The 11248-nt window shown below is 34.5% G+C and overlaps 2 protein-coding genes across 3 annotated transcripts; one reads left to right on the top strand and one right to left on the bottom strand.

The window, feature by feature from the left end:
* Positions 1–211: 211 nt before the first annotated feature.
* On the bottom strand, positions 212–4900 carry LOC122047168 (protein HIGH CHLOROPHYLL FLUORESCENCE PHENOTYPE 244, chloroplastic-like). 2 transcript variants are annotated; one of them, XM_042608277.1, is made up of 8 exons: positions 4667–4900; positions 4324–4559; positions 3670–3768; positions 2496–2690; positions 1593–1685; positions 1320–1463; positions 801–941; positions 212–518 (listed from the first exon to the last, which is right to left on the bottom strand). In XM_042608277.1, the coding sequence occupies exons 1-8, from the start codon at positions 4809–4811 to the stop codon at positions 342–344; spliced, it is 1230 nt and encodes a 409-aa protein (XP_042464211.1). In that variant the 5' UTR covers positions 4812–4900; the 3' UTR covers positions 212–341. The 2 variants fall into 2 exon arrangements, with proteins under 2 accessions (XP_042464211.1, XP_042464212.1); XM_042608278.1 differs by having other exon boundaries at positions 1368–1463; positions 4667–4899.
* A 3628-nt stretch (positions 4901–8528) lies between these two features.
* LOC122048704 lies at positions 8529–10725 on the top strand. The gene is made up of 4 exons (XM_042610238.1): positions 8529–8651; positions 8750–9246; positions 9304–10205; positions 10289–10725. The coding sequence occupies exons 1-4, from the start codon at positions 8529–8531 to the stop codon at positions 10723–10725; spliced, it is 1959 nt and encodes a 652-aa protein (XP_042466172.1).
* The last annotated feature ends 523 nt before the right edge of the window (positions 10726–11248 follow it).

The raw sequence follows: 11248 nt of genomic DNA on the forward strand, positions 1-11248 counted from the left end.
CAGTGACGACTGAAGAGATCGGGGAGAACAGGCATCAGCAGCATGATCTGGGCCTTAGGGATTTCAACCTCGAGCCGTCCTCAATTTTAAAACGGGATATTTTTCAGTTTATGCTCTATAATTTAAATTAGTATATTTTATTAATATAAATGAACCCAAATAGTTTGTCATCAAAATGAAGTGATGCACACAAATAAAAATGGGCCAAATATTTACAAATAAGTAGAGCTGCTTCATAATATATCTTTACAACTTCAATCGGGGAACCCAATCGAGAACAGACAATCCACGTTTGGTTATCGAGCTCTTGAAGTAATAAGTGAATGGATACTCCTAAAATGTCAAAAAAATATGTCTGTCTGCTTGGATTGAGCTTTGATATCTTTGAGTTTCTTCAAGATATTGGTGAAGTAATCCTGCAAGTACCTCTCCAGGGTTGCAATATCATTCTGGTCCACTCCGAGGAGCTCGTATGTCTCCTTCATGGGAGCAGAGAACACTGTGTCACTGGAGAGTACCTGAAATCCAGAAAACAATAAAAAATTTATATCAGTGAATGTAGAATTTCAATGTATATATAAGCAGGTCTAAATTGATCTAGTAGTTGAAAACAAATCTCCATTGACGAAAGCCAAACCTTGTTAGGGTGGTGCTTTTGAAAAAGCCTAAGAGGGAGGCTCAAGTCAACCCAAAAATCACTTAAGCGAGGCAATTTTTAGTAGAATGCATGAGTTTCTTCGAAACAAACTTGCATTCATCAGCCCTTTGTAAGAAGTATATTAGTTGTAAGAAAAAACTACCTCTGAAAATGCCAATCTGTCAGCGACATCATTGGTCCATTGGAAAAAACGAGTAACCTGACGAGTAAATTTCAAGATTGAAACAGGGACAGTGGTTATATTGGCATCTTGTCCTGCCAGTCTCTCACATAGAGTAATCACCTGGAACAGAAAAGCGCAGGAGGAAAGTGAAAAAACAGGCACCTACATCACCTCTCACAAAAAAGCTTGATAACTCTAAAAAGCTTGGGATCTTGTCCTGTTCAAGTAAAACAATAGGGATAGATGTGCCATGAGAAAGTGCAGCTCAGAAATTTGCTGGATTGGTTCATGGCATATACTATAATTATATGAAAGAAACTAGAATCTTCAGACGTTTGGCTTTTGATAAATGTATACTGAGATTTTAATCTGATACGAACAAATAAGTAGATTCTTTAAGATAAAGCGTAAAAGGTCCTTTTGTAGTCTATAAATAAAGCATAAAAGAAAGCTCATTTGTAGCTCAATCTGACTTAACAGGTGGAAGATTTAGGTTACCATTTTTCTTGAGTAATTTGGCCGTTGTAAAAACATTCTGAGGCGTACCTCTTGAGTTGTCCATGCTCGAGGTCCAGCAAAGGTCAAAAGTTTCTTATTTATCTTCTCATTGCGTGCAGCTATAAATGTTAGTCGAGCTATATCCTGGGATAACATTGACAAGGATTACCAAAATTACTGAAACCACAAGTACCCGAGTCTCTGATTCTGGGCAATTCAACAAGGAACTCAATTTGCACAAATAAAAGGATAAACAAAGATTAAGAAACTTACTTGGGTATCCATGTATGCTATTCGAGTTGGAGCATCAGTTCCCCACACTGATTTTTCTTCTAGAATTGGAACAGCATACTGCCCAATAAGGCCCTGTTTCATTGAATTGTAGGAAAAGTTAAAAGGAAATAGAAAACTCAAACAGAGCAAGAGCAAGAAGAAAAAGGTAGACAAAGGCCAAAAGAAAAAAAGGAAATTAGCAACCAATATATGGAAGGAAACTTCAACAAACAACATAACTCTTGATGAGCTCTCCTTTTAAGTCCATTTTTTGTTGCCTCAAGGTTAGGCCACAGCATTCAAGCATAATAACCATAACAATTTTCTTGGCTGGAAAAAAAGGACAAAATAACAATAATCTCAGTGTCTCAGACTCTCATAGGTCTTTAAGATGCTGAGGGCTTTCAAGTGTTCCAAACACAATTAGCAAGATATCTTACAGGAGCTATATAATTTTAATAATAACAGGATATTAGTCTAACAAGGCACTTCTCCAGCTGAACAATTATATGTAACTGCCTTCCCATTTATCAATACATATGAAGCAGTTATGGAAGATGTTCCATACACAAGGAACTTGATTGTCAAGTATATGTGTGTATATTCTACATGAGAGTATGCACACAAGTGAAGTATTTTCTTTTTATTCTGGAATTGTGATGCAGTTTCTAGATATCTCAGACTATATACAACGTATCATCTCAAGAAAATTTATAATAGTCAACTAAAGATCTTTTAAGTTAAAAATATTGCTTTCTAAAACATCAGGAAAATTCCTTTTTCTTCATTTTCTACTTGAACTTTTATTTCCTTGCCCTTTTCTGAAGAAACGTTTCCTTACCTATTAAGTAGCTTCTACTTGATAATTGTCTATGCATTATAAGTTTCTAATAGGCAAAATACCTGCATAAATCCGCACAATCTGATGATAAGATAGTTTAAACCAGAATCATGAAGAAATTTCTCAGTGCAATGCTTGATTTCCATCAAAGGAACCTCGGGATGCTTATCACAGTTGTGGATGGAATAGAATACATACTTCTCAATGCCCATGGCTTTTGCACACTGGATTAGAGCAACTTTCCCTTCCCAATCTACCTAAGAAGACTGAATCAATTAGACTGGCCAAAGCCAATTAAATACCTAAAATACAAATGAACTTTGAATAGCTAATGTAAATGAAATGAGCATTAGACCATTCCTTGTTTTATTATTTTCTTGCTGAGGGAAAGTAATTGATGAATGAACAAATGGTTGATGGGTTTATGTGAACTAATAAACTGATGTCAAGCCTTCATCGCAAGTCTTCTTTCTCCACTGCCAAGTCTGCGTCGTGGAGTGTTAGGTGCTGGTAGTGAGCTGCACCTTTATCCTCCACCTCCTCTTGATACCTTGGTACATTGTGAGTCTTCTTCCTTCATTGCCAAGCCTTTGTTACAAGGAGTCTTCGTTGCAAGCATTAGAGTGTCAATCACGAGCTCAGTACATTGGATCTCTTTTTTCTCCACCACTGAGCCTTTGTCGCAAGCATCGGGTGTCCATTGAGAGCTTCGCCTCCGTCCTCCACCTCCTCTGGTACCTCAATACACAAGCTCCTCTTTGTCCTCTTCTTCTTCCTCCACCTCCTCTTCTTCTACTTTCCCCTTCTACTCCTCCCTAAAGCGACCAACACCAGACCAAAATGGCATGATAATGTTTTGAAATAGTATCCTTCCAATCTTTGAACAAGCTCCGAATGAACTCAGGATACTGTTATTAATGAAAAAATTGAAAATAAAAGGAACAATGATTGTAAGAAATTTGTGTATTAGTTGGAAAAGTGAAAAACTTTCTGGGACAAGTAGAGGAACTCTGGCTGGAACTTAACTAACTTATAATCCATTAACAAATTAAAAAAAAAGGAGTAATTATTCTCTAATAAATTTTCTCATAAATGTACCAGAAGTAGAGTAATCCTCGATCAAAGCCTATTATGTCAATGCATAGCACAGTTAAGCATGAATCAGTATGCATGCAATTTATTTTCTATTACTCAAAATAGAATCTAATTAGATGAAGAGAAGTGTGAATAACATACTGTTCGAATAGGCTCCTCTGGCCGCCCTGTTGCACAATCAATTATTGTATGAATACCAACAAGAGTTGCAGGTATAGTCTCTGGTTTGCTGAGATCACCCTGCTCAAAAAATAGATGTGCATCATTAAGCACGAAAAAGACAAGTTAAATTAATGTAAAACAAATATTATCTGATTATTCTGTGCGCATCTATAAGATTTTAAATGGATGCAAAATTTCCCCTAAAAACTTATTATGGAAGATTCTCCTAATTTTCACACGCAGTTCAGGCAAATCACAACTTTAGACATTTCAATTTATTTTAAACTGCAAATTTAATAATTGAGTCCTTTCCTAACATTCTGAGCTTTGGGAATAAACGGTTAGCCTTTAAAATGACAGAAGATAGCAAAAAGGCATGAACTTGAATTCTTCCCTATAATTCTCCGGTTATTGTTGTTTAAACTCGTTCTAGGGGTCTTCACGAGCATCCATCAACAGTGCCTTGCGTTTCAATCTGCTGTACCAGTTTAATATGTATGATAATAGGAGGGATTTAAATCTCTAAGCCGTTTCCAAATAGACAGACGTCACACGATCAAGCATAGCATCCTTGGAGTGCGTACTGTAAACTAGTTTAGGAAAAGTTTCGAAAATAAAGTATGTGAAACTTACATTAACAACTATGGCACCCCAGTCCCGTAAGAAATCAGCAGGAGCGGGCCGAGGTCTCACAAGACATCTCACATCGTAGCCTTCATCCAACGCCCTCCTAACTACTTGCCGCCCCAGAGTTCCGGTAGCCCCAACCACAAGGATGCTTGTTGGCCTAACTGGAGTTCCCGGCGTCAGGCTCGTCACGACTGCCGCCTGAGAAATACATCTAACCGGCAACGGAACACAACATCTTCCTGAATTTGTTGGGATAAATAAAAAAAGGGGGGGAAGACGCAATTAACAAGGGCATTGGACAGCATGCTCTAGTAAGGGAATGAAAAAAGGAAAGGGAGGTCCTCACCTGGGGGTGGAGAGGCGGAGGGAAGGCCGAGCTGAGTAGGCGCTAGGGTATGGCGCCAGGAGAGGGAGGGGAGGTTGGAAGGGAGACGGCGGCGGAGGTGGTGGCTAGGAGGAGAGGGAAGAGAGGAGAGGCTCGTTGACGCCATTGAAGAAAGCCCTTCCGACCTGTATTATTCTTCGCCCTTCGAATGGGATTCAGTGCAGTAGATGTATGCGATGGAGAACCGAGCAGAAGAGTGAGAAGTGTGGAGGGAGAAGTGGAGTTGTTGATCGCAATCCTGCCACGTGGAATGCGGACGGATCAGGAACTCCATTTCTTTTTCTAAATAATTTTTTAATTTATTTTATACTTTTAGAGAGAGGAAAAAAAGGGATAACGTCTCACCTGTTTTTTTTTTTTTTCTTTTTTGAAAAAAAAACTATTTTTACATCCCAACAATATTATAATAATTTTAAATGATTTTTTTTCCAATGTGATTAAAATTGCTTTAATTTAGTCTAAGTTTTTAATCAACCGTGTTGAATTGGAAGAGTAAAAAAAAATGTAATTTAAGAAAAAAAATATATATTGCACTTTTAATATTTTCTAATTTTTAGACGCTTATATAATACTTAAATACTATTTAATTTAATTAACTTAGCTCTTAAATATTTAGTTAATTAAAATAGAGTCAAAGACAGATTGTGTGCTATACTGTAGCCAAGCTCTGTTTCCATGTTATTTTTTTCTTTATTTATTTTTAAAGATTTTAGGTTTTCTTTTTCCCGTGCAACAATGAGAGAACGATCTCCATTATGACCAGATGAGTTAGGCGACAAGGTGAGTTAGGCGATGACGATCTCTATGGACAAAGAGTCTCAAGTACTTCTTCAGTTCTTCTCTTCTAACTATCCAATCTTTTGAGATCATCTTTCTGGTTGTGTCTGTCGGTGCGATCGAATCATACAGTCACTGCCACTCACACAACCAACTTGCACGCCCCTCCTACGACCTGCTCTTGCCCTGTTGTCGTGCCACCGACGCGCACAATCAAAGCATCACACAACGTCAACAGGAGCTATTTTTATTCTACTTCCTACTTCTACTAGGATTAATTCCTTTTTTTTTATTCTTAAAATATATTGATGTCATTTCTATCCATTTCCATTGATGTTGTTGTTCTCAAAATTTGTATTTTCATTTTCTTCCGATTTTATTATTCTTAAATTTAGATTTCATTCTGATTGACTTTTGGTGACCGTAGAAAAAATAAGTACCCTAAATCTAATTTAACTTAGGAATATAAAAATAAGATTTCAATTGAATGTGTATTTTATCTCGCCGACTATCCTCTCTCCTCATAAGGTGTTGTGTTGCCCGCCTCTCTAAGTGGCGTCCGTGGGGATGAGACTGGATAAGGGAAATTTTTTTAAATAGGCATAAATAGTAAAATTATTACAAAAATAGATAAAATTAAAATTTTTTATCAATCTAGGTGAGATGAATTTATATTCGGCATTTAAATCCCGGTACTTATTATTTTTTATTTATTCCCTTATATTCCGGGATTTAAATCCCGGATATGTATTAATTACCGGGATTTAAATCCCGGTACTTTTTTTTAAAATTTTTTTTACAAATTGTTTCATTTTTCATTTGCTTAAGTTTTATTTAAAAAAAATAATTATAATTATTGATTTTGTATTGAGCCGCATGTGCTATGGTCCCATTAAAGCTTCCGCTAAAGTTTTCTCGACGCGGCTCCATGCAAAACGTAATCAAATGGAATCTTAATCAATTTGCAGCGGAAATTTCGCTGACATACAGCGAGCAGAAATCACGCTGACATACAGACATGTCACGCGAATCCTGCTGATCAGCAACAGTCATTAATTAACATGCGCAGCGCATCATGCTAATATTTAATGGGCAGGAATCCCGCTGACATGTCGGATTGATTAATTGAGTAACAGTCATTAATTAACATGCGCAGCGCATCATTCTCTATATAAATGTGTAATGAATTAATTGAGAAGCGAGACTCTGAAGGGAAAGCTTTCAAAGCAATTGAGGCTGCGAACGAGCTAGGAAGAGAAAAATTGTGATAAAACATGTATTTTTTTTTTATCTCAAGAGCATTTCTACAAGTAGATTAAAGATTTATTTATCTTCGGTTGCTTAAATTTCAAATAAATGAATTAAACAATTCAAATAGATATCATGAAGTTTCTTTAGTTTTATTTTTTTTTAAAAATAAGTAATTATAATTATTGATTTTGTGACAGCTTGAAAACTTGTTAATTACATGAAATAATCAAGGACGAATCTAGAAATTAGAATTGTACTAATCTATAACTTTGGATAGAATCCTTGTCTTAATCTGTATAATTTGATAAGTGTTGACGACAAAAAATATAGAGCACTCAGTTTAACTTTTATTTTTTCCCTCGTTTAAATCTTGTTAGATAAATATCAATATTAAGTCATATTTAATATCAATTATATACCTTTTTTAAAATAATGATACAATATATATATAATTTAATTATTTATTCACAGATAAAAATAATTTAAAGACATAAAAAAAGATAAATACACTCGCTTATATGGTAGAATTATCCTAAAGATTTGTCTACTATCTATCTTTTTTTTGAGTTCATAAAAAAATACTTTAATATTTTAATATAATCCTAAATAACACTAGTAATTAATTTTCAAAATTATTTTAATTAATTAAATAATTTAATAAATTTAAATCATTTAATTTTATTATTATTAAATCATTTACAATTTACACTCTTAATTATTTGACAACTTAAATTCACATTTTAATTATTTTTCTAATTACCAATGAATTAACATGATGCTCAATCAATCAAAACTTTTATTCGGCCTTTTGAATTACAATATTTAATTAATTAATATGTACCCCTTTCTTTCTTTTTCTTTAAAACCAGCATATATTAATTTGTCTCTGGAAATAATATGATCAGTCTATTTTTTTCTTATTGTAATTAGAAAAATCACTCCGTATTATTCCTCTGACATGATTACAAACTAAATATTCAACTTACTTTTGCCATTTGAAAGTAGAATTAACAATAATTTTAAAAAAATTAATTAGTAAGTAAATTTTTTAATTTTATTATTATGCAGCTAGTAAGTGAAATGAATTTATTAGTATTTAATATTAATTAAGAAAATTTTAGTATATAATTTTAAACTTGAGATTTTCCATGAGAGATTTTTTAAGTTAGTAATATTAAATATTATATTTGAGGTATGTGAAAATATATAGTGTTTGTATCCTATGTAGTTTTTATATTAGATTTGTATTATAACTCGTTAGTAATTTAGTTGTATAGGTTTTTGCTTTTTTTTAAGTATTATTAAGCATAATGTAATTAGTACATTTAGTTTATTATTAAATAAACTTTTGATGTGTTTAAAATAACCTTATCTTGATAATAAATTTAAATTTTAAACTAATGAAAAATATTAATTTAAGAGATGTGAAAATAAAAAATAATTTATTTCATTAGTTTAATTAAAAAAACGTGTTATGATATTTTGTTTGTTGAGAATTTCTTTATGTTTACAAATTATAGTTTATTTAAAATTTGGTGTACCATTACTTATTTATTGTAGAATGACTTCAAAAATAAAAGTCCTTGTTAGCTATGGAGGTAGGATCGTTGAGGGTGAGCACGGTGCAGATTATGAAGGAGGGTCGCATCGAGTAGTGTTTTTGCAAGAGAGTTTTGAGTATAGTAACCTTGTTGAGTCCATAAGCCAGAAATTGGAGCTCCGATCAGATGATATTATATCTGATATAATATATAGATTGCCTTGTATGTCAAATGGAGTCATCCATTATTATTGTATGGAGGTCAAAGATGGTGATGATATACGTGTCCTTGTTGATAGTATTGCTGTTGTTGAAAGTACAAGTTATCCTCAGCTATATGTGAAAACTAGAAAATATCGAGTTAAGGGTAGGAGAAGTGTATGTACTCAGGAGGCATAGCTGGGTGGTAGACGAAGTTTTTGTGATCGTAGTTTGGGTCTTTTGCATGAACCTGTTATGCAAAGTGGTAGGCATAGTGTATATGCTCCTACTTCAGAGCTAATATAATTGGTGATCCTTTTATACTGCCTAGTCGTCACAGTGTATGTGCTCCAAGTTCTCAACCGTTTGGTGATTCAACTCTACAATGTGATCGACGAAGTGTGTATGTTCCGAATCAGGCATTATCTGAAGCTCCATTCGAACCAAGTCTCAGCGCAAGTATTTATGATGAGGTTGGTCCATCACATGAAGTTATGGAGTCTTTTCGTGTATTGAGCCATTCAGATGTCCCACTACCTGAGAGTGTTGACATACCAATAGCAACAAATGATTGTCAGTCCAACCCTTCAGAAGAGGAAGATAGTGATGGGCTACTTGGTCAAGACGATTGTGAGAAAGAGACAATGATCGAAGTGCCTGAAGCATTTCAGTTTACTGTAGGAGGCAACTACCCTGTTTCAGCAAATTTGATCGGATCAGTGGGTAACACAGTTGGAATGGTAGTTGATACAGAATTTGATACAACATTGGAGTTTTAAGAGAAGGAAGATGTAATTAATGCAGTTAAACAGTATTCCTTGAATTGCAGTCGAGAATATGAAGTTGCTAAGTCAAGTTCGCGTGTTTGGTCAGTCGTATGTAAGAATACTAAATATGAGTGTAGTTGGCAGTTACGTGCAGCAAGGCTAAAGAAACTTGGTGGAGAATGGGGCATAACACGATATAAAGGTCCACACACATGTGTTGCGAGGGCTATATCGCTTGATCACAGACAATTGGACTCAAACTTTATATGCAACTGCATATTGGAAGGGATGAAGAAAGATCCATCCAAGTCAGTTGGAAGTATTATCGTTGAAATTCACAATTGGTTGCATTTCAAACCCTCCTATAGGAAAGCATGGGAGGCTAAACAGAAGGCTATTGCCAGAATTTGGGGTGATTGGGATGAATCATACCAACGTCTACCACATTTCTTTGCAGCTTTGCAACAGACAAATCCTGGAAGTGTTATATGGTGGGCATTCGATGATCACACTCATGTCAGGCATCGTGGATTTGAATTCAACAAAAAAATTTTGCGTTGGCTATTTTGGTCATTCAAACCAGCTATTGACAGTATCGAGTTCACAAAGCCAGTGATCCAAATTGATGGAACTTTCCTTTACGGTAAGTATAAACATTCACTCCTAATTGCAACAACCATTGATGGAGATAACTCTGTGATTCCACTGGCTTATGCGCTAGTAGAGTCCAAGAATGTGGACAATTGGGGATGGTTCATGGCGCTCCTTCGAACGTATGTAGTAAGGTGTGATGGTATATGTGTCATTTCCGATAGAAATATTGGAATTATGCAGACAATGAATAACCAATATCTCGGTTGGGATGAAACTCATGCAAAACATCGCTATTGCCTCCGTCATGTGGCCAACAATTTTAACACACACTTCAAAAATGTTGGACTCAAGAATTTACTCATAAAGGCTGGTACGGTTACAAAACTTCACAATGCTATTAATACTTATGCATACATGTTTTATATACAACATCTAACCGATGCCACATTATAGGGAGGACGTGTCAAGTAAGAAAATGTGAACGAGTTTTGGAGCGGGTAAAAGAGAGGAATGATGAGGCATGGAACTGGATTTCATCGCTCCCAATAGAAAAATGGTCAATGTCCCATGATGGGGGTCACAGATATGGGCATGCGAATACAAATGTAGCTGAGTGTGTCAATTCAATTTTGAAAGATGCACGTCGTTTACCTGTTGCTGCCCTTATCGAGCACACATTTTATAACATGGTCAAGTACTTTGATAACAGAAGAAATGTGTACTCTGATCAGATGGCCAATGACAAAGTGTACACTTCGCAGTGCCTCAAATTACTTGATAGACGTTTGAAAGTTGCGTACACCCATCAGGTAACCTCTTTCAATCGTGAAGATGGAATTTTTGAAGTGAAGACTGGATACTCCCGTGAAATGCGAAAAGGAGAAAATTAAAATTAATAATTAATAAAAGGTTAAGCATTAAACCTTTAAAGAAATATAATTCAAATAATTTAATCAATTCAAAATTAAAAATTAATAAAAACTTAAGTATTAAAAATAATCTCTTAAAGAAAGATAATTCAAGTAACTTAATAAAATTAAAATTAAAATTAAAATTAAAATTAAATTTAAATATTAAGTACACTCCTTCAAGGGTAATTTAACTAATTTAATTAATTTAAAATTAAAAATGTAAATACAATCTAAACTACAATTAATTAAACCTTAATTAAAACTTAATTAAATTAAACTTAAAGAAAAGGGCTCCTAAAACTTGTCTAACCAAGCAAGAAGAACTACGCCAAATTCACATAAAACTAAAAGCTCAATAATTCAGGAGAAAATTCTAAATTAGCTGGCACCTCCAAATAATAGTTTATCCATCAAGGTAATTAGGATTAGTCAAAAAGGGATAAAAGTTTAACTTGATCAACGGTACTGGCGAACTTTTGAATGATAATAGGTTAGGGAAACT

The sequence above is a fragment of the Zingiber officinale genome, chromosome 2B (genome assembly GCF_018446385.1).
Source record: "Zingiber officinale cultivar Zhangliang chromosome 2B, Zo_v1.1, whole genome shotgun sequence".
In the NCBI taxonomy this organism is placed as follows: domain Eukaryota; kingdom Viridiplantae; phylum Streptophyta; class Magnoliopsida; order Zingiberales; family Zingiberaceae; genus Zingiber; species Zingiber officinale.

Coding starts and splice junctions, on each gene's coding strand:
- LOC122047168 (XM_042608277.1), bottom strand. CDS start 4,811: ATGGCGTCAACGAGCCTCTCCTCTCTTCCCTCTCCTCCTAGCCACCAC. Junction 4,560..4,666: donor CTCCGCCTCTCCACCCCCAG/GTGAGGACCTCC, acceptor CAACAAATTCAG/GAAGATGTTGTGTTCCGTTG. Junction 3,769..4,323: donor GGGGTGCCATAGTTGTTAAT/GTAAGTTTCACA, acceptor TTTTTTGAGCAG/GGTGATCTCAGCAAACCAGA.
- LOC122048704 (XM_042610238.1), top strand. CDS start 8,529: ATGGAGGTCAAAGATGGTGATGATATACGTGTCCTTGTTGATAGTATT. Junction 8,652..8,749: donor GAGTTAAGGGTAGGAGAAGT/GTATGTACTCAG, acceptor TGGTAGGCATAG/TGTATATGCTCCTACTTCAG. Junction 10,206..10,288: donor GAATTTACTCATAAAGGCTG/GTACGGTTACAA, acceptor GCCACATTATAG/GGAGGACGTGTCAAGTAAGA.